Source organism: Mirounga angustirostris, unplaced genomic scaffold (assembly GCF_029215605.1).
Source record: "Mirounga angustirostris isolate CCGP_5_RB_7025 unplaced genomic scaffold, mMirAng1.0.hap1 SCAF_12, whole genome shotgun sequence".
Classification (NCBI taxonomy): Eukaryota; Metazoa; Chordata; class Mammalia; order Carnivora; family Phocidae; genus Mirounga; species Mirounga angustirostris.
This window is the reverse complement of record NW_026991720.1, coordinates 10,672,238-10,697,591: the sequence shown is the minus strand read 5'-3', so window position 1 is coordinate 10,697,591 and position 25,354 is coordinate 10,672,238. Positions and strand designations below refer to the sequence as shown.

The 25,354-nt window shown below is 37.8% G+C and overlaps 1 protein-coding gene across 12 annotated transcripts in view; it reads right to left on the bottom strand.

The window, feature by feature from the left end:
• TPK1 (thiamin pyrophosphokinase 1) overlaps positions 1-25,354 on the bottom strand; it is a 346,106-nt gene that overhangs the window by 272,548 nt on the left and 48,204 nt on the right. For 10 of the 12 annotated variants that reach the window (XM_045864113.3, XM_045864115.3, XM_064575817.1 and 7 more), the window contains one exon: positions 633-704. In XM_045864113.3, coding sequence (XP_045720069.1) covers positions 633-658 — 26 coding nt within the window. In that variant the 5' untranslated portion in view covers positions 659-704. Of the gene's footprint in view, positions 1-632; positions 705-4,275; positions 4,420-25,354 lie in introns of all 12 variants that reach the window. The other 2 variants (XM_045864112.3, XM_064575815.1) reach the window with 1 other exon arrangement.

Genomic DNA, 25,354 nt, shown 5'->3' with positions numbered 1-25,354 from the left:
AAAAAGCTCAAGATTTCATGGAAGAGCAGAGGTTCAAAACAGTAAATGATATTTAATACTATTTTCTTGCCTAGAGCTAACGGTATAAAAATCAAAGAATAATGTAAAAAAGTTTAATTAAAGTCTGTTTCTTACAGGAAAACTCACGAAAGTATTAATTCTGCAAAACTACTGCATGTTTACATTTTTCAGCATCCCTTGAGATTCTAATATACTGTTAGTCTTTTTTTTTTTTTTTTTTTGTAAATCTGGTCACCCTGCAGATATCTTACTGCTGGATACTAGGATGAGTGAGGCTTGAGGATGCTTTTTATTGTTGCTGGTGCCAAAACTATTTACACTTCAACAAACACTTAGTGAGTACTCAGGATTAACATCCCCATAGCTGATAGATGAAATAACGCATAGTGATGCTACATTGTAATTCTGTCCTTGGGGGATCCATCCTGTGGAAACCACCCATAGAAACTACTTAACAGAGCAGATCCATTCTTCTGATAATTCAATAATTATATCACTTCATTATAAGTTCCACTTCTTGGTATTGTAGTTATATTCTGGAATATTTAATAGTCATATTAGTCCTAAATAGATTAAGAAAGTAAAGAAATATAAATGCTAATTAAGATTACCTTTGCTCCAAAGATGACGAACACATTTGTCCAGAGGCTGATTCAGAACCACAAGGCAGTATTTCAACTTCCCTATGGAAATAAAAGAAGTAAAGTAAGTAGGTGAACAGAGTCCTCTGTTCCCCTCATTTGAGTCTGGAATCACACTCCACTAATCCAGATTTTCAATCTCCACAGAGCTAAATTTCAACTACAACTAATTTCTCATACTTTAATTTTAAAGGACAACATACTTTAACTGATCTACTTCATCCAATATGTCTGTCCAAATTACTATATTGCTGAGGAATTGATTACAAAAACAATTTATCATAAAAACAATTGGGTAAGTTTCTTTTTGTAGGGGATGAGGAGCAAAAATGTTCTTAAAATGAATTCTCATCCTTATGAGATATCCACCCCTTTGACACAACTAGTCTTCCATCTGGCTGGTCCAACATCATCCTGACATTATTTAGCAAGTAGTGGGGCCTGGAGGGCACATGTTTTCACACTCATTCTCATTTATTCATTTTCTCTCTCCTACTCCGTATCTCTTTCCTCCCCATACAAACTTTGGTATGCACAGAATCCCACTAGCTCTTTTCATGACTCTTTTACTCAAAGTTTTTAGATGGCACTCAAAAGATGAAGACACTCAAAAGACAGAGAAAAGTTACTCCTCCAACAGTCATTGTAAGCCCTTTATAATGTACTAAAAATAGTGCAAAGCAAAATGCAATCAGGCTGTTGAAAACGTGTCATTCAGCTCAGTCCAAGCACTCCATTTCATTTATGGAAGAGAAATATTTGTTTGGTGATAAGAAAAATTAATTTTTTAAGCAATCTCAGTGTTAGAAATGGAACAAGATAAGGAAATGAAAAGGGGATGCCATCATCCACAGCACACATCTTAAGTGCTGATTACATCGCAGGCACTGAGAGTACAAAGAGGAATAAGATTACAGAGTATCTGTAAGATGAAACAGTTATAATAAAGAGGATTTATTCTACAACACAACACAACACAAGTACATGAAGAGGACCAGGTAATACACAGATGAGTGTGGCAGGAGTTCAAAGCCCAGAGAGTCAGTAAGGTCTCATGCCACCCTAGAAATCTTCGTGAAATGCAGATTTCTGAACTTGATCTTAAAAGGAAAAAAAAGAAGGTGGAAAGAATAAAGGAAGGGGCAGTCCAGACAAGGAAAACACCACACAGGAAATTGCTATCCTTCACCATTAGGGTTACCAGCATGCAGTTTCAGAAGCAATGCCCTAATGACAGGAAACCAAGACAGGGACCAGCATCCCAGATTTCAGACATACTGTTTAAATAGAGGAGTTTAAGTTGAGGCACCCAGGAAGTATTTAAAAGGGATGTAGAAATGAGTACTAAAAGCAATTTGTATCTATTTAGTAATCATGCATACAGAAATAATAGCCAAGGTCAAAGAGCAGCCTAGCAGCTGAGATATTGCAAAGAAGGGGCAGACACAAAAGAATAAAGGAGGAAAGCAATATCATACTGTTTGGCTCACCACTACAGAGCTGAAGGACATCAACAAAGGAAATGCAGAAGGAAAAACAAGAAAGGCACAAGAAGGAAGAGGGTATTTCCCAGAACGCTCTGTCAATAACACAGCGTGCTCTAGAGAGGTCATAGAGACTGAACAACCAGAAAAGGCCATTGAGGGGGGGAAATCTCAAAGCAAAATCTGAAAAGTCACAGAGGGAGCCTCAAGACAGAGAAGAGAACAAGGAGTTAGTAAACCAGGAGGAGAATGCCGCTTGTTAAAAAATAAAAAGTGAACTGTGAGAAATGAAGGGAAAATGGCAGCTAAGTCAAGAGAAGATTCTTTAAATATAGAAACAATCTTATATTCTGAAGAGAAGAGGAAGAAAGGCTGGGATTCATTCATTCATTTAGCAGGCATTTATAGAGCACAAAATACTCCTGTTCAGGCACCGCTGAGCTTGCGGCCCTCCTCAGACTTACATCCTATGGATGAAAATCAATTGAGATGGAGGTACATGAAGACATATAGAGACACACAGCACCGAGGCAGAGGTGGAGTATGGCTGATTTATTTGTAAGTAAACAAAACCAAAGTGAGAATATGGAATTAAGAGTACAATGTGAACCATTTCAAAACAACCACTGTAAGAAATGGATTACGGAAGGTGACAGTCCACAATTTTAAAACTACAAATTCATTTGGAGTTCACTAGCAATTAGAGGACATCATCTGGTCCATCTCTAATTTCAGGACTTTTCCCACTAATTCTGGAGAGGGGAAGCAGGAGGAGGCATTAAACAAGTTAAGACGGTGATGACAGGAGGTTTGAGAATTGGCAAAATCACTTATCAAGAGGTAAAGGGAATCCAGGATGCTCCTTTGGGCCGCATTACTGTGAATGATTGTGGCAGAGACCATAACTGCCTCAGAATATTCTTTCTCTTAACAACAGAATCCTGAGCGGTGGGGGGAGGGTTTCATCTTGCTTCATTTTTGGTTTTTACTTCGTTTTGCTTTCTGTTTTTTGTTTTACTGGGCCCATTATTGTCCAGGTGAAAAACTATATATCCCAGACTCCTTTGCAGCAAAATGTGGTTTTAAGATTAAGTCTTTCTGTAAATATAAAGCTGTTTTAAAAAAAAAAAAGTCTATAAATTTTTTTAAGCCCTGGAGCAAGGAAAAGAGAACTAAAAACTATTCCATAAAGTAATGATACGGCAATTACTCCAACAAGGGTTATTAGAGCCCAAAAGTCTGTTTGGACTTCAGGTATAAAGCCAAGAAAAAAGCCCACTGCAACAGAAGGCAAAGATAATTCTATTTCATCTTGGAGAACCGTATTATATCAAGATTTTCTTTTAGTTAAGAAGTGCAAGGACAATAGAACAGCAAATACCAAGAAATCCAATTTCTTTTTATTTCAGAATTCCAAAATTTAAATCCAATTTATTTAAACAGAAAAAGAAAACATTTCATCAATTTCCCTCCCCACCATACCCACCTCTGGCAACCACCAATCTGTTCTCTGTATCTATAGGTTTTGTTTTGTTTTATATTTCATATATAGAAGACCTCATACGGGATTTTTCTTTATTTAATTTAGCATAATGACCTCAAGGTCCATCCATGTTCAGCAAATGACAAGATTTCATTCTATTTTATAGCTGAATAATTACATTATAGATATATAATATCTACATATATACATATATAATATACATATGTATGCATACACACCAAAATTTCTTTATCCATTCATCCATCAATGGACACTTAGGTTGCTTCCCTATCTTGGCTATTGTAAATAATGCCACAATAAAAATGGAAATGTTTATAGCTGTTTAAATTATAAATCAGTGCTTTATTTGTCTTTGGATAAATACCCAGAAGTGGAATTGCTGGGTCTATTGTAGCTCTATTCTTAATTTTCTGAGGAATCTCCATACCATTTTCCACAATGGCTGTACCAATTTATATTGTGACCAACATGCAAGAGAGTCCCTTTTCTCCACAACCTCATCAACACTTATTATTTCTTGTCTCTTTGATAATAGCCATTCTAACAGGCACAAGGTCATCATCTTATGGTAGTTTTGATTTGCATTTCCCTGATGATTATTGACATTTACCATCTTTTCATGTACCTGTTGGTCATCCATGAGTCTTCTCTTGAAAAGGTCTATTCAAGGGTACCTAGTTGGCTCAGTTGGTAGAACATGTGACTCTTGATCTCAGGATTCTAAGTTTGAGCCCCATGTTGGGTGTAGAGTTTACTTAAAATATAAACTCTAAAAAAAAAAAGAAAAGAAAAAGGTCTTCTACCCATTTCTTCATTGGATTTTTTTTTTTGCTATTGAGTTGTACAAATTCTTTGTATATTTTGGATATTAGTCCCTTATCAGATATAAGATTTGCAATTGTTTTCTCCCATTCAGTAGGCTGTTTTTTCATTTTGGTGATGCTATCCTTTGCTGTACAGCTTTTTAGACTGATGTCCCAACTCATGCTTTTGGTATCAGATTCAAAAATCAGCACCAAGACCTATGTCAAGGAGCTTACTGCCTATGTTTTCTTCTAGGAGTTTTATGGTTTCGGGTCTTATGTTCAAATCTCTAATCCTTTTTGAGTTAATTTTTTTTGTATAGTGTAAGATAGTGGTCCAGTTTTATTCCTTTGCTTGTGGATGTCCATTTTCCTTACACCATTTATTGAAGAGACTGCATTTTCCCCATCAATTAATGACCATGTATGTATGGATTTATTTCTGAGCTCTCTAATGTGTTCTATTGATTTATGTGTCTGTTTTTATGCCAATATGATACTGTTTTAATTACCATAGCTCTGTAATATATTTTGAAATCAGAGATTGTGATGTATCCAGCTTTGTTCTTTATCAAAATTGCTTTGGCTATGCGGGGTCTTTTGTGCTTCTGCAAAATTGTTTTCTCCCATTCAGTAGGTTGTCTTTTCATTTTGGTGATGCTATCCTTCGCTGTACAGCTTTTTAGTTTGATGTCCCAACTAATGCTTTGTTTTCAGATTTAAAAAAATCATCACCAAGACCACTGTCAGGGAGCTTACTGCCTATGTTTTCTTCAGGAGTTTTATGGTTTCAGGTCTTACGTTTAAGTCTAATCCGTTTTGAGTTTATTTTTTGTATATGATGTAAGATAGTGGTCCCTTTTTATTCTTTTGCATGTGGCTGTCCAGTTTTCCCAACATTATTTATTGAAGAGACTGGCCTTCCCCCATTTTATATTCATGGCTTCTTTGTCATGAATTAATTGACTACATAAGCATGGGTTTATTTCTGGGCTCCTTATTCTTTCCACTGACCCTTTTGTCTGTTTTTATGCTAATACCATATCGTTTTGATTACGACAGCTTTCTAATATAATTTGAAATCAGGGAATGTGATGCCTTGAGCTTTTTCTTAAGATTACTTTCACTCTTGAGGGTCTTTCATGGTCCCATACAAGTTTTGGTTTGTTCGTTCTATTTCTGTGAAAAATGGCATTGGAATTTTGATAGGGATTACATTAAATCTGTATGTTCCCCTGGATAGAATAGGAATTTTAAAATTAATTCTTCTAATTCTTCTAATCCATGAGCATGGAATTTCTTTCCATTCATTTGTGTCTTCTCCACTTTCATCACAGTACTATAGTTTTCAGTGCACATGTCTTTTACCTCCTTGGTTAAATTTATTCCTAGGCTTTTTATTCCTCTTGATGCAACTGTAAATGGAATGGTTTCCTAATGTCTCTGATAGTTCATTATTAGGGGGAAAAACAGTGTATTGATTTTGTATCCTACAACTTTACTGAATTTATTAGTTCTAACAGTTTTTTGAGGAAGTCTTTAGACTTTTATATACATAATATGCCATTTGGAAATTGTGACAGTTTGACAGCTGCCTCTCCAATTTGGATGCCTTTTATATATTTTTCTTGCCTAATTGCTCTGGCTAGCACTTCCAATACTATGTTGAGTAAATGGTATCTTGATAATTATAAATTAAGAAAAATCTAAAGAAACTGGAAATACTCTGCAGAAGTGCAACTAAATAGTTTGGAAATATTTTGTATGAGATTAAGGCTTTTCAAGTTAAATGGAGGTTTCTATTTAGTACCTATTTAGGGAATTAAAAAATCCACATATTACACCAGAGAGCCCTACAAACCTTGTTCTATATCTAGTTATTATCTTTCAACCTTCAGGTTAAAAGTATATTTAGATTCTGAAAGGTTTAAATCAGTTTCTATGAAGAGCATGGCCTCCCACAATGCAACCATAATGGTTCTGTCCAAGTTTGATGCTCCTCATAGTACAAAAACTGTCCCTAAAAACAAAATGCTCCTGACAAATTCTCACAGGAATCCACTATGCCAGAAATGCATTTTACACCCAGTAAGCTTCTGTTGTGTAAGTAGGGGGAATAGGAAAGGGAAGTCTAAAAATCTTTAAGTCTTTCTGGACATAAAAGGCCACACCAAGAAATATTTTTCCCCCCCACTTTTGCGAAGGTTAGCCTAAATATACTTGTTCCCAAAAAACATTCTCACTATAACCCAAATGAAGAAAGCTGAATTCTTCATGTTGGAACACTGACACCTTTCAAGTTGCTGACAGAATTCAAAGCTGCTCCATCAACTGCCCTTTGCCCTGCTGACCTGGGCTACAATAAACTGTGTTTCCCCGTCTATCAATAAATCAATCACTGCCTAGCAAACTGTAGATGTAGTGTCATAACCTTAAGGGTTCATCATGAAATACTAAAAAATTATAGTCCCTCACATTGGTTTTGACATGTTGACAGCTAGGTTCACAACAGTACTCACACCTGAAAAGTCAGTTCATAACATTTTCTGAAGGCAGAATCCATTTAAGTTTGGCACATGCTTCTAAAACAGAAGGCCTACCTTTTATCCCTCCTGCAACCTCAACTATTTCTAATTACCTCAAAAAGCACAGAATCCCTTTAACTGGCCATCAGTGAAGGCCAACAAGGTTCAACATGCCAATAAATACTCCCTTTCTTAATACCTTCTCTAGATTTTCTATTTGGGCTTGATTAGGTACCATGAGAACTACCTGGAGGTTGGGGGGGGGCTTCATATGTAGCAATATTATAAATAACGACAGTATAGAGAACTTTTAATATTCCTTACACAGGATTTTTGACTCAAAGGAATACCAATATTTATAATCAAAATAAGTCCAAATTAAGCTAAATTGGGATATAGTCAAACCACAGTCTGATATTCTCTGAGGCCTCTAGTTGCAGAGAAAACAAGTGACGTTTATTTGGAGTTTGAGAGTTTCCTAGGCATGGAGTCAATGTCCTTCTCAAATGGACACTGATTACATAGCACACAATCAGGTCATCAAAGCACTTCTGAATAAGTCTTTTTGTTCACTCTTTAATAAAATAAATAAAAAGAAATACAGATTTTAATTCCAGAGAATCATGTACCATGAAGTAATTCTGATGACACACACACAGTCCATCATATCAGGAGGCAAAACCTGATAGTGGAAGAAATCTTACTAAACTCAAGATAAATACACACTTTTAGCTTATGAACACTGTGGGCTTTTAAAGAATTCAAGAGGAACTTCTATCAGTAGGCAGAGCTTTGACAACAAATGACCTGCACTAGGACAAGGGTAAACATTCTCACATGCTAACAACTAACACTTCAGTGGCCTTTACGCAGGTCCAAGTAAAGTAAACAGGTCAGATTTCTCAACTTCTGGCTTTTCTTTTTCATAGAAATGATATATACACAAAAGAATCTATAAGCAAAGCTATCTAAAAGTTTGCTTTTGTTTTTAATAGAGAAAGAAGAGAAACAATGCATTAGCATAGATTTATGCTGTGTCCCACAGAGTATGACAGCTCTATATCCTTCAATACCAATCTCGAAGATAAAAGTAGAAAAAGGTGCTAAATGAATACGTTATACAACCATTTGTGTGAACATTTTATTAAGAAAATATATACATATATTTTTGCAAATGCCAAGCATATCTATCAAAGAGGAAAGGTGTTAGAACACAAAAATAGAAGGGAGCATTAATTTTATCTGTTAATCTTTTATGTCTTATAAATCTAGCACCTTGTGCTTAAATAGGATTTTTATTAAAAAGGGAAATAAAATTTTAACCAATGGAAAAAAAAGAACATGCCAGGCAAAATCCCCCTCCCCAAAAGATGTTGGCCAACAATCATGACTACCACACTGGAATAGAACAGAATTACTAAAATAGTGCATTATTTGAGTTTTAGAGTAAAAATGAAAAGATTATTTGTGGACTATCTAGCAATCTTTCCTCCCAAAACTAACAAGTAAATTACACTATTTAAACTGAGGGTTTTAAGTGCTTGTTAAGAAGCTGGGGAAGGTGACTTACAACCAGATTCTCAGGACGGCAAATAAAGATGCAACTCACTCTACTTTATAGAACAGAACGTAGGGTTTTTTTTCCCCCAGCACTGAAATAGGTCACAGAAAACTCGGGAAATATTTGTTCTTCAAAGCTTAGGGTAAGATTTTTATGTATCAGTGTTACATTTAAGAATACACCCAAGTCCTAATTCTGTTAGTATTTTCCTACTGTTCTCACAAAGAACTTTTCTCTTCACTAGTTACACAAAACCAGTAAAGGAAACCTCATTGAAAATGGAGTGGGGAGCTCTGCAGGGGGCGCTCTAGCGCATGTGTGCTCGCGGTCCCCGCCCCCGCTCCTCTCACACTCGGCCTGCAATTCCAGCAGAAAGACGGAAGGTTAGGAATTATTTTGACAAGGGAGGGCACTTTTCACATAGGAATTTTATTTCCTGCCTTTTAGAAAAAGAAGGGAAGATCCCTCCCTGCCCCAGCAACAAGGCACTAACCACCTCCTGCAGCCAGCGAGAAACCAAAACTTCGAACTCTTGTTCTTCTCCAGTGAAATTCCATTCAAAGTAACTCTCCCCAATTTTCTCCATAAACCTAGTAAAAGCTGACCTTGCCTTGGTCTCTTCAGACTTGCCCACAGTTCACCATAGTTTACTTGTCCCCAATTGCAATTTCTCTGCCATTCGCTGATAAACTCATTTTGCTGGTAAAGTAACTGGCTATTTTATTTTTAAAGCTGACATTTGCCAGAAATGAACACAGAAAAAGGTGTAATAAGCTAAAAACCAATTATCTTAGGAGAATGAGAATCAAAAGGGGAGAGAGAAATCATTAACTTTTTCTGTATTTGCCTTTATATCATATAAATGCTGAAACCAACTCTGCACTCCCTTCAAAAGCTCTTTAAGGAGGAGGTTGGGAGGGGGAATTTGTGAGCAAAACTAGCAGATTAAATCAGATTAGAAACTGAAAACAGCCTGGGATACACCTCAAAATGATAGTTCTGTTCTATCAGAAAAGAAGTTGACAAAGGCAGGTGGGGTGTAGCACCAACCACATGCTAGTTAGAAGAAAGCAATCTTTGCATTTTGATTCATTTATTCACAAATTCATTTAGTATTTGTTTACCAAACTTTATAAAGGATTTTAACAGCATGCACAATCCACTTTTTAAGTAAAGAGCTGCAGCACTTAAATTAGAACCACCTAGTGGTTCAACAGGGAAAACAAAGGGGTTTCCCACTTAGATGAAAATTGAAGATACAGATGGTAATCAATGTCCTGCCTCACACCGTATGGTTAAATTAATTCTAGAAGAGTGTATACCATATACACAGTAATTTTATGGGATAACTATACCATTTTATAGTATCTAACTATACATGGTATATACATCTATATATGATATATATATACACACTTATAGTTATGAAACTTACATAGTTATGAAACTATAAAACTAATATAAAACTGAAGAAATTTATCTAAAGATCAAGTGAAGAAAAATTTTCTAGGTCAGTGTGCAAAGCAAGAAATCATAACCGAGGGACGCCTGGGTGGCACGGTCGCTTAAGTGTCCAACTGTCCAACTCTTGGTTTTGGCTCAAGTGTGATCTCAGGGTCATGAGATTGGGCCCATGTCGGGCTCCATGCTCAGCACGGAGTCTGCTTAGGACTCTCTCTCTCTTTCAAATAAATAAATAAATCTTAAAAGAAAAGAAAAGAAAGAAGTTAACCAAAAATACTGGTATCATTACTAGGCTCAGGTTTTGAAGGCCAGGCTCTGTGCTCATTTCCATAGAGCCTGCACCAAGCAAAATGCCTGGCACACAGAGGTGTTCAATAACATTGACCAAATATGTAAGTGACTGAAGAGCATATCCTGTTTTGCCAGTGGCTGTGTCAGGCCCTAGGTTTTCCAGTTACCATCTCAACTCCTCCTGGGTTCTAGTCTACTGGCCTGGTCCAGACTGGTTCCCTATTCTGTGGACATGCCAGGCACCTTCATAGATCTCATGTCTTTGTTCGTGGTTTTCCTTTTGCCTTAAATGCTCTTCAGAATAACACAGTGGTTAAGAACATCAACTTTAGAATCCCACAGACATAGTTCAAATCCCAGTTTTGTCACTTTTTACCTGTGTGACTTTGAGATATTTGAGAAATTTAACATGTCTGAGTCCATAAAGTGTGGGCTATAATAATGGGAGATTCAGTGAAAAAAAAAAAAATATATATATATATATATGAAGAGCGTAGTATGGTGTCTGAAAAAAATAAATACTCAAACATAGCTGTCTACTCTGGAAAAAAACCTACTTATTTTTCAAAACTTAGAGAAAATATTTTACTCCTTTTCCCTACCTCTTGCTCTCCTTTCCCCACTAATCTCATCTATAAACCATAGTATTTAATTCTTTTTACTAATAGTTACACATTTCTCTTTCAGTAACAGGTTATATACTTTAGGCATGAAGAAAAAAATTTACTTATCCCTTTTATTTTCAAAACTGAGCATAGACCCTGGCACAAAGAAGTCTTGAAATAAGTGTTCTATAATATGAACTTAAAAAACCACTCATTGCGTTATTTCCTGTATCACTAAAGAGTTACCCCCAGAACTCAACACATGCACACATGCTCACAAACTTACCCATCATAATTTTAGAGTGTTCTAACTTTCCAGGTAATCTTTAAGACTTCCTAGGTCTTATAAAATTGCTTCTAATAACATCATAACCTGTATGAACAGAAACCTTAGAATTGTTTTTTTAATGTGAAGAACAAACCACGAGAGGTTCAATATAGGTGTCCCTCACTTAATGAACCCTATGTTCCAGTTCTAAATCAGCTACAAACTGATGGCATTCATTATAAAATAAGACATTGGTGCTCAAATCTCCAAAGAGTTACATGCCAGTTAATAATTAGTAACGTTTATAGTCAAGCTTCCAATGCCAAGAAGGTTCCATGTAAACTACACCCCACCACAACTGCTCCACCCACACATTTATCTGGGAATAATGTGGGCCAAAGGGAGGAAATGTACCTTCCCCCCGGCCCTGCCAGAACACATAAAAAGAATGGTTTTATATCCTCAGCAATGTCCATGAACCTGGTTGTAACTTTTCTTCTTTCTAGGACTTTAAAAAAAGTCTATCAGAATCGAAGGGAATACCAGTGACATTATAAGTTGATATACATTAGCAAACTTACACTGTGAACTACTAGCCCAGATAGCTAAAGGAGGATGAAACCCTGATTTCTAGCACTTGCCAATTTCCATGCTGCAAATGGCCCTGGCCATTTACAACCTAACAAGTGCCTTGCAAATTTCCTGTGTATTTAGTAAGCAGCTGGAGACCCTCTCTTGCAATCACCGCTCTTGAAAAAGAATGATGCTTTGAATCCCTAGATTTCTGGTAACCTTAAAAGACAAAGTATGTCGAGTCAGCTTTATATAAACTCAATGAACTGCAGTCATCAACAGCTTCGTATTACTTCATCTGAGTCTCAGCATGAATACAACCTTTCAAATAGGAAAAAAAACCCAAAAAAGTAAAGTTCCCTATTTCTCAACTGTAAATAAGTAAAATTTAATAATCATTTTATTTTAAACATCTAGTAGAAAAAGTTTGACTGTCTTACATTTAACCTGGAAGGTATTTTAATACCTGATGAGTTTAATAATTCCTCTATCATACAGAGACACAGAAGGAAATGTTTAAGTAAATACAAAGTGATCTGTACCAAAGGGGGGGGGGGCGGGGGAACAACTGTTTTTTGTTACTTGCCAGAAAAATCTCTACTGACTGCATTCAGTTGTGACATCTAATCCCAGTGACTAACTTCTGTAGTATATCCGGAATCTTTCACTGTTTTATCTAATCAATGATTTAAATTTTAAAGCACAACTATCCGTGATCTATACAGAAAACAATTTATCGTAACACACAACACTTTGTAATTCAACCTCTCTTATACAAGAAAAATAAAACTACAGTGGCATTTGTGGTTATTTATTCACCAAGTATTACTAAACACTTTCTACATGCCTAGAACTGTTTTAGGTTTAAGGGATACAGCAATGAAAATCCTGCCTCAGGGAGTTTATGCTCCTTGCAAGAAGACAGAAAAAATACAAAATAAGTAAAATACACAGGACGTTAGACAACAGTGAACACTAAGGAGAAAAATAAATCAGCGAAGTAGAAAAGGAGAGGGTAGGTAACTACAGAATATCTAGACTCGGAGGAGGTGATCTGTAAATAGGAAGTGAGAGATGGGGCCCAAGGCTCCCTGTGGGAAAAGAAAAGGCCACTGCTTGCCCTGAATGCTCAGAGAAAGATGGGCAAAGTGAATTTGGCCTAGCTAAATAAGAAAGAGGAGCAGTAGTATAATTAAGGACACAAACATAAATTAATCTGGGGTTTGAAACGTAGGTTTCTGACCTTCTCATTATTTACACTTTTTTTTTTTTAATTTAAAGCAATTAAATGGGGCGCCTGGGTGGCTCAGTCGATTAAGCAACTGCCCTTGGCTCAGGTCATGATCCCTGGGTCCTGGGATCGAGCCCCACGTCGGGCTCCCTGCTCAGTGGGGAGTCTGCTTCTCCCTCTCCCTCCCCCCAGCTTGTGTGCGCACGCTTGCGCTGTCTCTCTCTCACTCTCTCAAATAAAATCTTAAAAAATAAAGCAATTAAATGGAAGTTCAGAGGGAGAGAATCTCAAGCAGATTCTGTGCTGAACATGGAGCCCAGTGTAGGGCTTGATCTCACAACCCTGAGATCACGACCTGAGCTGAAATCAAGAGACGCTTACCCGACTGAGCCACCCAGGCGCCCCTCATGTGAGGTTCTGAAGTCAACTAATATCTCAATATGCATCCAATGTTATTTTTAGTTCCAAATTGCTACAGAGAGGAGCCTGCGCTATTTCCCATAAAATGTCCTATAATACAAAGTTGGTCAAACATGATGAGTCACTTATCCATAATTTTAATGAGAAATATGACTAATCAATTATCCATTTTAATTCTCTTATTTGTAGGTTATGTTTAGCATTACAAAAGCAGATTATATTATCTGGTGGGTTCTCAGATCCTTCATCTAGTCCTCTGTGAAAAACTGACATGACTAGAGCCATTCTCAAATGGAGTGGAGGGGCCACTGGAGAGAAACCACCTTACCCGCCTTTGTTTGAACTGGGCCAAAACCTGTGGAATGGGCAAAATGACAACGGTTTGAGAAGTCAGCAGAACAGACACATAATCGCAAGACTGATGGTTAAGGACTTTGTGAAGATAAAATCAGCAGCCACTCAACACAACCCCGAGCAGCTTAGCTTGTTACAACACCCACAGAAAACTTCTCTTATTTCATGTAATTGCTCCCCCTTCCTTTTCCTCATAAAAACCTCTTGCTTTCACTCCAAAGCAGGAACACAGGATGGGTATCTACCGGATTCTGTGCTCCCTGAATTGCAATTCTCCAATCCCAAATAAACCCTCATTTGCCTCTCTGTTCTCATGTTGAGGCTGACACCCCCATCTCCCGGCTATCTGGCATTTGTGGACCTCACTGCTCACTTGCACACCTCTACCAAAAGGCAAATGAAGGAAAGGAAAGGAAATGGAAACCAATCTCTCATTTTGATCCTTGACAAAGGTCTTAAATCTTTCTTAGAATGTATAGATGGCATTACCTTATTTCATTACCTGATTTTAAAATAAACATTTTTGCACATTTTAACATCTCTAAAATTCATTTTAGGAGGCAACAGAATGTATTGTAGAATCGGTGGTATCTTAGCACTGTGTCAGAGTTTAACTGGCATTTTTTCCCTTCTTTAATTGTCAATAAAACAATTTATCATAATGACATCACCAATGCAATCAAAACCAGCATTTAAGCTAGTCTTGCTATTTCTTTATACCAGTATCATGAATAGTTGTGAATGTAATAAGGCTTCTAAATAAATCAATTAAAGTTTGTGGAATTAAGATGCCAGAATAAAACATACTAGGTATTAACCAACAACGATCATAATATTCTCTGCTTTTCTAACAGAAACTAATCTTTATATTTAAAAGCCATTTTTCCCTGTGATGCCATAAGGGGCTGAGGATATTAAGATGGTTATTAATGTTTTGCACTGAATGAAGAAATTAAGTCTCAAACAACGTGAAGAACAACAGATTAAATAAAACAAACCAACTTGCCAAGTACAATGAGATCCCACATTTAAGGGGAATCTTAACCCCTCCCTGCCCTGAGGCAGGGCTGTTAGTCACAGAAAACTTGTTCTAGCACTCAGGAAGGGTAAGCAACAGTGCCCAGGTGGAAGAGATATGGCATTCCACGCAGAGAAAATACCATATGCAAAAAGGGTCAAACACACACAGAAAATCAGCAATACTACCAATGGGGAAAAGAGGAGTTTAAGAAGGTCATTAGACTGGGGAGGCTCTAATGCCTTCGTAGCCTCTGTAAGGAAATGGGAACCTAAGCCAGACTCGATTGTAAATGCACTGGCATCTGAGTAAATGTTAAGAACAACTAATCATAAACACCTAACCAGGCTTTCCTATGTAAGGCGAATCAAATAATGTCCTTGCCTTGCTTCCATGGCTGCCCTCTAAATGCTTCGCCCCTAGCTCCTGGCAGCTAAACACTGCTAACTACTTCAGTTTGTGGCTGCCCAATTCAAGGAGATACTTGCTTCAATTAACTTTTGAAAATGTTAATGTGCCTCAGTTTATCTTTTAACAAAGGTAATAGCCATAGAAAAACTCAGAGACAGAGGTAGTAGCCACATAGTAAAATATATTTTAGGCCATTTTAAGTAATGATCACCACCTTCCCCTCACCATTAATTTCAGTTGAAGATTCTGGAGACTCAAATAATTGATATTTTTAAAAAGCTCCATTCTGATATGGCTATTATTGGCCTTACTGCTTGGAGCAATGTCAAGATGTTCCAGATAGCTGTAAGCCTGTGAATGTCTTCTTTAGACCTGACACACTAAAATTAAAATGAAATAGCTCTTAACATTATTTTTGCTAATCAACTCATGTTCTTCACCATTATGATTCAGCAGGTAGGGCTTCTAAAATTACAGACTGCTCAAAAAACTAAAAAGAATGTGAGTAAGATTATGAATGAAATCTAAAGACAGGTTAAATCTGCTCCCAAGTATATAAAAGCCCAAGAATCTATCCCATCAGCATCTGAATAATAGGTGCCAACACAGCAAACTGTCATCTGGAACTCTTGGCAGTTCCTCCCTTTGAGCACTGATACAGCAGGAGCCATAAGGCAGGGCTGTATGAGGAGATAATTAGAGCTCCCCTTTCCCCAGGGATTGTCAGCCTCAAAAGAATAAGAAGGTGCTATTATTTTATTATATAGCAAGTTATACTGTTACACAGACTGTTATACAATAACTTCTCCTGCAATAAGGTAATATTTACTGAACCCTTACTATGTATCAAGTACTAGAGATTCTCCCCAACTAGCAAAAGAGCTCTAGGAGGACATGAATTTCTAATTGTTCATTGCTATATCCATAGTACCTGGCACAGAGAACATACTTCATAAGTATTCACTGACTACAGAATAAAAAGGAAAACACAAGTTGAAAATCAAAATATTGCATATGTACCACTTAATCCCTGCAAATTATGGGGAAAATTCTATTACTTTTCCTATTTTGTCAAAGGAAAAACTAAGAGTTGAAAAAGAAAGTAACTTGCCAAATGGCAGAATAAGGCCTGCCTTTCACACCAAAACCACAGTGGTTAACCTCTAAGCTGTCCCTTCCATACCTATGTTGATTTCCTACTTGTGACTACACTTCATACATATCCCAAGTGGTCTGAAGCCCAGAGTTTGATTTAGGAAAAAAACAAAACAACTCAGGAAAGGCTAAGTGGAAGATTCTCAGTAACCCATCAACAACAACTGAGTTTCCAGGGGGGGTAAGAGGCCACCTAAGGACTTTCAAAGTAGCAGACAACAGACGAGAAAAATTAAGGGAATCCCAAGGATGAAGGACAATTTTGGTGGAGATTTCAGCATTTGAAAGTCCTGTTGTTTGAATGTCTGAAATTTTCCTGAATACTAATGTAAGTCAAGTTTCTTTTTTATATTATACTACTATTCTTCCTTCTATCATTCTTTTATAATTGTTTCCCAGGAGTGCCTGGCTGGCTCATTTGGGAGAGAATTCAATGCTTGATCTCGGGGTCATTACTTCAAGCCCCACATTGGGCAAAGAGATTACTTAATTAAAAAAAAAGTTTTTTTGTTTCCCAAATTATATATAATGAATGTATTGATTTTTTAAGTAATATCTATTTTGTCAAATCTAAGCCAGAGCTTACCAGAATGTTTCCCAGAATGATTTTTCATACAACTAGGTCATGACTGTCACTTGGCTGACACTGACTGCAAGATGCCATTCCAACGTTAGGAATGTTAAAATGTGACAAAAAGTAAGTCTCTTTAGAATCCATCAAAAACCAGAAAGAGCTAGAGAGCATGCAAGCAGGAAAGTTTCTTAACAAAAGAATCTTATGCTTCCTCCCAAGAGCCTTAACACAAAATGATACAAAAAGTAGCAGTTCAATAAATATCAACTAAAAATACATAGAACAATTAGTGGTTTACTTTGAAATTCTGTGTATGTAAAGGACTTCTTTAAAAAAAAAATCTAGGGCCACTGGGTGGCTCAGTCGGTTAAGCGTCCAACTTGATTTGGGCTCTGGTCATGATCTCAGCACCAGGAGACTGAGCTCTGTGTCAGCTCTGCACTTAGCATGAGTCTGCTTGGTATTCTCTCCCCCCCCCAATAAATAAAATAAGGTAAAATAATATATAAGGTAAACTTTCAATAGAAAGGTGTACTAAAACATTTTTTTTTAAACAAAAGAACAGATAAACTGGAAAAATGGATCCTTTCTGAACCCCTGGGTTTGCTAACATTTCATGAGAGACTGCATATTTAAAGTTAAAAAAAAAAAGAAAGAAACCAACTGGAAAGAATGCATGGGACGTAAGGATTATATCACACAAAGATGTGACTTAGTGCAGAGGCTCCTACAGATGCTGAACGGTTTGCAAGAAAACAAAAAATAATTTTACTTGCAAAGAGCATTGAGCACTCACTGTAGGTAACTATAATTGTCATGGTTATTGTTGATTTTTCATATTATAGTTGACTTAGTACTATATCACATACATGGTCAAATTAATCTTAATGCACATTGGATCTAAAACCAGCAGTGAACAAGACATAGCTAATACAAAGCTCTAAGTCAAACTTGGTTTTCTTCAAACGCAATTATATATATAATAGAGAGAGTATCAAATCAAAGTGAAGTTGAGCTTAAAAGAACTTTAAGTTGTCAAACAAGGAAAAAAAATAGTCTCCAGATGGAAATGGTACACTGCCTATGACAAAGATTCTCTCACTGACCAAACTCAGACTACCTCTTTTTTTGACTACACCAGACTTTTGGACTTCCATGTTCTTTCCACACTGTCCAATTTTAGCAAGAAAGGATTCTGACTCCGTTTAAACAGAACTGCCCCCACCACCAGCCCCACCACACTCCCAGTATCTAATCACCCTCTAGATCAGATCGGATCCTTTTATCCCCCTGCATCCCCTGGGTGATCATCTTGGCCTGCCTCCGGCAAGAATCCTCTTAGATCATTTAAGCCACAATCTTCCTACCCCTGATATTTCCTCTCAATAATTTCCCATCCATTGATCCCTACCCTGCTCCTTATCTACTAACATCCCATTAAAGTGGTCCCTGCAGCAACAGCCACGGCCCCTCCCTTGAATAAAGACTTACTGTGCTTTAATGAATGTCACTGAATAATTTTTTCCTTTATTAGTTTGAATATTTCTTTTCTTCAACACCTATTAGATATGAGGAAGAAAGTAAAAGCAAAAAATCCGAGGGGCGCCTGGATGGCTAGTTAAGTGTCTGCCTTCGGCTTGGGTCATGATCCCAGGATTCTGGGATCGAGCCTCGCATCAGGCTCCCTGCTTGTGGGGGGTCTGCTTCTTCCTTGCCCTCTGCTGCTCCCCCTGCTTGTGCTCTCTCACTCTGTCGAATAATAAAATCTTTAAAAATATATAAAAAATAAAAAATCCTAAAATAGTGGCATTGTTATACATGGGAAGACTTCCTCATTTTTCTATACAACTTTTTATAGAGGGAGAAACAAAAAGTAGTAAAACCAAGAATCAAGCACAAAAAAACACAGAAGTTTGTGGTCAGATTTTTTTTAGCCTGAAAAAAATGGGGAATACCTACAAAAGACCTTGATAAAACTATATATAAAGAAAGCTGAAGTGAATCTGAATAAATTTGGGGGAATATATGGGAGAGCAGTCAGAGACACACAGGCTAAATGGCAAACAGACTAAAGAGAACAGAAAGAAAAACTATGTGCAGGCCTATCCCCTATTTCGCAGCACAGTGGGGCAGGCCAGGGAGAGGAGAAAAACAGGAACTGATAAACATCTATATTAGGACCCAGGAAGCAAGATAAAATAAATCACAGACCTAACCTTTCTTTTACAGATTTATTTATTTATTGGGGGGCAGGGGAAAGGGGCAAAAGGGAAAAGGGGCAGAAGGGAAAAGGGGCAGAAGGGAAAAGGGGCAGAAGGAAGAGGGAGAAAGTCTCAAGCAGACTCTACAGTGAGCTTGGAGCCTGATGTGGGGCTTGACCTCATGACCTGAGCCAAAACCAAGAGTCAGGACACTTAACTGCGCCACCCAGGCGTCCCAGTCATAGACCTAATCTCTATCTCTGCTACCAAATAGGAAAGTCTCACAAGCACAAATGAATTCTGACCCCAAACAATATAATGGATTCACCTGTTATAACCCTCCTACACTTCTCATTATTCTTGGTAGAGCAAGGTGAAGTAGACCAAGAGGTAATACTGCATGAGTTCAATTTCACCATCATTAGCTGAACATGGGCTCCATAAGGTCTGGAAGACAATTCTACCTGCAGCATTCAACAAACAATAAACTCAATATGTACCTGTAGCTTTTTAAAAGTCCATTTCTGGGCCTCAATTTTCTCCTATTTATACAACCATACTTTCTTGTGGTTGGCATTTTTACGAGCTTGACACAAAGGTACTACAGATAGAAACATTGTATCTGCTCTCAAATATACCAGAATTTAGCAGGAGACAGAGGATTAACATAAGGTTAAGTGAGAGAAATAAAATAAAGTATAAGAATAAACCTAGGATTAGCATATGTGGACTCAGGGCCAAGGTTATTCTGAAAATTTTCACCAAAAGTATGTATCTAAAGAATTAAATAATTCGTATCCATTTCTCAAACTAACTGGAATTAAAAATTATATCTGCATGAAATTATAGAACTGATTCATTCAAATTTAAAACTATGTTATTTGAAATAGAGAAAAGGGGAAAATCCCATGTATTTGAATCACATCCAGGGCTCTAATACCCCACTGTTAGCAATAACAACTCGTGTCCTCTAAAAGGTATTAATTTCTGGGGTACCTAGTTGGCCCAGATCATGATCTCCAAGTCCTGGGATCGAGCCCCATGTTGGCTCAGTGGGGAGTCTGCTTCTACCTCTGCCTCTCCCCCCTGCCTGTGCTATCTCTCTCAAATCAATAAATAAAATCTTTTTTAAAAAAATAATAAATAGAAGGTATTAATTTCTAATCACGAGGCCTGCATTTCTGAAGATTTCCTTCAGGGAAGAATACATATGGATATATAAACCCATACAACTATAAAGGAAATCCACATCTGCCTAAACCAATCATGTTTTTTCACTGCTAAATGAAAAAGTTCAGAGATACCTAAGGATAAGTAAGAATATGAAAGAAGAAGAGCAAGGAATTACAGAACTACCACCTCCAGATGATCACAGGGATCAAAGGAGAACTTTCTTAAGAATGATCTTCAGAGATCTGAGGATATTATGAGAGGGAAGAAGGAAGGGAATGCAGGAAGGGAATGCAGGAAGGGAAGAGTGGGGAGGGACAAAGAGAAATTATAATTATAATGAAAATCAACACAAGCAGTAAACAATAGCATAGTCACTGAAAAAAAGACATTATAGATATAAAAGATACATTAAGGAAATCTAAAATAAAAGGAAAAATTACAGAGAATACTTACAAGAGAAAAAAGGTATAAGGAAATCCATTAACAAAATTAAGAGGAAACACAATTCAAGGTTTTCCTCTTAAGGAAACTATTACCAAAAAAAAAAAAAAAAAAGAAATTTAGTTCCTTAAGCAAAAATTAAGTTTTTTCTTAGCATCTGGTAACGTGTCTCTAACACCTTTTTTGAAAGCAAGTATTTACTCAATTTGTAAGTTACTCTGTTCCAAATTTTCCAGTCAACTGGTTTGCTTTTATATTTCATTCATCCTTTAGTTCAAAGTTCATTAAGTGGTTGGCGTTTAATACTGAACACCTGTAGTATTACTTTTGGTGAAGAGATTAGAACCAATAAGATTTAGCTTTGTTCTTTGAAGACAAAGTTACAATGTGAATCCATGAAATATCACAAACTAGAAGGTCTAGTGCTAGTTTCTTCCACTGGGTGGTAAAAAAATTGTTCTTTTGCTGAATATTTTTTGTTTGCTTTGTCTTTTGTGGGCCAAACTTGTAGAAATCTGGAATAACAAATTTTAAATAGCAAGATATTTAAATATTCTGTAAATATAAATACTCAAGATTTTCCAAGAACAATGTAAGGTCTGAAATGTAGTAAGTTTCTTGGCACTTTAATACTGAATCTTATGGCAAGTTCCCACTCTATAGCCATATGTGTGTTTTCCTTTCCTTTGGACAGGAACAAATTACTAAAGTTCTTAAGAACAACAGTTTCTAGAAACAAACTAGAGTTGTTTGCAATTGATCAAAATTTTTTTTTGAATAATTTTTTGAATAATTTTTTTTTACTGAATAATTAATGCACTTAGAATCAATGTCAAAAGTTATGATATACTATAGAGTGAAAAATAAGTCTTTCTTTCCCATCTCCTACCAACCGTTACCCCTCTCTAGCGTGAACAATTTTACCAATTTCTCAGAACTCCTTTTTGAATATTAAATATGGCTAGTATGTTTTCACTGAGAATACCATAACCAGAGAATGCCATGTACTCATAACATTTAAATGACTTTATCTCAAGGGCACATATGTATAACCATTCATTGTTTATAGGCAACATGTGGTGTCTGAGTGGATGCCACCTCATGCAATATTGTTGGCCTGGCCCAGAATCACTAGCACACTGCAAAATTCCTTCTGTAAGATCCCAGGAAGATGGTCACACTTTGTCTTAAGTAAAATATGAAGATCTACCAAATGTGTTGGTTTAATTAGTAGAAGGGGGAAAAACACCTCTCTTACACCAAGAAAAGCTACCTAGCTGTAACTTTTACTCAAAGTTTTTACTTGATTGTGTCCTCCAAATAAGGTCATTGAGTCACTGATTTCTCAAGAACACCGTGGATTATGTCCCTTAAAAAAAATAAATGCTCATACACAGAAAATATGCATACAAATTTGGGAAGAAACTTTAAGAAAATAGAAATTTATGACCTCTTCCTCTTCTCTTCGTGAACACTTCAGGTAAGCTTGAACACGGCAGGTGAGAACACATGCAAGAATTGTTGGGGGGGGTGAGGGGTCAGAGGTGAAGAGGGCAACCCACCATGGGATGTCAGAGCTCAGGGAGGTGGGGGGAGGGAGATAATGCCATTCCCATTAAGCTGGTGAGGATTAAATAATGAACACTTAGCACAAAGTCTACCAAAGTATGAAGAACCACGAGGATAAGGAATCTTACCTCTTCTGTTCATTGCTATGGCCTCAGGGCATAGAAGGTGACTGCCATATATTAATGTTCAGTCATGTTTGATAAGAGAACAAGTATCAACAGAAAATCTTACTGAGTAACTAGAATTATGATGAGACATTAAAAGGAGTGGGGAAAAATTAAGACACAGGGAGTAAAAAGGGAAATCTGAAGCCACGGGATTCCTGAAAGCAAAAGGGAAGGAAATATGAATATGTATCAATCAGAGCAAGCAAAACTGGCAGCTCCTTTCTCAGGATCACTTTGAGGTAATAATACTGAAGTATAAAAATTGAAACAACATCATCAACTGAATCAAAACTTTGGAAATTTTGAAAATACATAAAAAATATGCGATCATATTCCCATAAAACAGACAGAACTCCAAACCATAAGCACAGTAGAAGGCTACAGCGTGTCAAAATAGTATTTACTGTTAGGAGACAATTCTCCACAAGTTGCTTACATCTTTGTCCACCCTCAAGTGAAGCACTGACTGCCTTTGTTTTGGATAATCTTTTCAAGGATATTTGTATAGTCAAGACACTTGGGAAACAGAATGTCTCCCTCTGGAGCAGAGTAGGTGACCTTACAGGGGGCTCTCCTATATACTGTAGTTTTTGCTTCCAGATCTGAATGTGTACTAGGAATTACATGTGAAAGGCTTATATTTCCCTATCCCTAAGTGCTAGAGGAGATTTATCCAGATGAGGAAAAACATCATGTAATTAACTATCAAACATGTAAATTCCTCCCACTCCCTTTTCCCTGTAGTGGACCAACTGAAAGAAAATAGAGTCCCAGGCTGGGGCACCTGGGTGTCTTAGTTGGTTAAGCGTCTGACTCTTGATCTCAGCTCAGATCATGATCTCAGGGTCGTGGGACTGAGCTTCATGTTGGGCTCCATGCTCAGAGTGGAGTCTGCTTGAAATTCTCGCTCTGCCTCTCTCACCCCCACACGCTCTTGTATGTGTTCTCTCTCTCTCCCCCAAAATAGGTAAAATCTTTAAAAACAGGAGTCCCAGGAGGGAAAGCAAAATCCTATCCGTGGTTAAGGACTTAAAGGAAGCAGGGGCAGGAAGGGAAACAATATCTCAACACAATTAACAGCCACACGTGGCCAATGAAAAGGGCTAACAGGAGCTGGAGGCTTAGAGTGGAATCAACACTTACTAAATTCAGCTGTTGCTCTAGATTATTCTAATGCTGTGACTGTAACTGAACCCACTACAGACTGATGCCACTTGGTCACTGTCTTGGGCATTACCAGTAATTTCTTTCCCAAAGGCACCTGAAGCCCAAGGGCGATGTGCAGTCAGGTACAAGGCTTCCAAGTATACCCCTAGGGAAATCTAAACTCCTCAGCCTATTTGCTACGAGTAGGTGGGTTGGGATTTAGGGTCCTCTGACATCCAAAGTTTTCAACATAAAGGAGATTCCGTTGGTTATGAGAAAGTGAAGCCTCACTCTCAACAGTCCTGACTGTGGTGTTATCACACCTCTGCCTGCGAAGGGGACTAGTAGCTCTCACAAGATACCAGAGCTTTCTCTAGTCACATTTCTTGGGATTAAATGGGCCAACCCCTCTGGCAGTCAAGGAAATCCACTGGCTCTTCATTTCCCTCTACCACCACCACAAGGGGGGCCCAATACCGTACATGCCTCACTTGAGCATTCTCCTTGATACTTCGAGCCCGCTAATCTGCAAACCAGCAGCCATTGAGATCAGCCTGAACGAAGAGGCTTTGTGGGAAATCATCTGACAATCTATGGCATGCTCTCAACGTTGGAGGCTCCACAGCCCAAATGACCTCTGAGTGACAGGTCTCTGTGACTAATGATTTTACCAACTGGAGCATCGAGCAAGGCAGGGAGCAGCCTCCAACCGGAGACCTGCCTTGGGGTTTTTAACTCCTCATCTCTATGCCACGGTTACCAAGTGCATCCCTTTAAAAAACAAATGGCAAAAAAAAAAGAACAGCTATGAGCATGCTGCTGGGCTCTCTTTGAAACTACCTGCCTGACCCACAGAAGCCCTGTGACTCTCTGGCCAGATATTACCATTAAGGATGGCTCAACTTGAACTCAATGACTATCAAGGTGGGAAGGGCCCATTAAGTGTCCTGTGACAAACATAAGTGAGCTAGACTGCTTCCCAGTTGACATCTCAGATTTCCATGAAAAGGTGGCAGCTCTCCCTCCGGGGAGAAACTACTCCCAACCCTGCCACTTGACGCCAAGTCACTGGCTCCTGGAGCTCTTGGCTAAGCAGAGACCCAGTGTCCACCAGACTGCTGCAGCTGTTCCATCTCAGCACCAACCGTGCAGAAGCAAAGTGGAAAAGGCGTCTGTTCCACAGGCCAAACTCGAGGCTACTCTTACAGCTCTGGGCAATATGGCCTTGATAAACTGTATTTTTACTGACCCTTGGGGTATTACCTGTGGGTCTAGCTCAGGTTGGCCTCCTCCTACTGCTTAAGTGTTATTGACCGTGCTCTTGGTTAAGTTATATAGGAGACAAATTGAACAGATACTAATCAGATCAACACTCAGATCATAAGACTGTTTGACAGAGTGGGGTAGTTCATGTGAAAATTCATCAGAAGCCAAGACAGTACAGAAGGCAGATACTATTGAGAGCACATCTCCACAGGCCTCTCATGTTTCTACCTGTCTTGCCTGTGAGATGTCAACTGTTTTTATTCCAGACTATCTTTTCAAGAATAGTTTGGAAGACAGAGATGGTGTCACCTCTGGAGCAAAGTGCAAGATACACTTACTCTCCAGTAAAATAAAGGCACTATCTCCTTCCAGGGCATGTACTTCTCATAAAAAATTTGAGATTCCTAAGCTCTGAGTTACAGTCTGTGATGCAATCCACAGCATATACAGGTGTCTGTTTATACTCGGTAAACTGACCCTCTTCACAT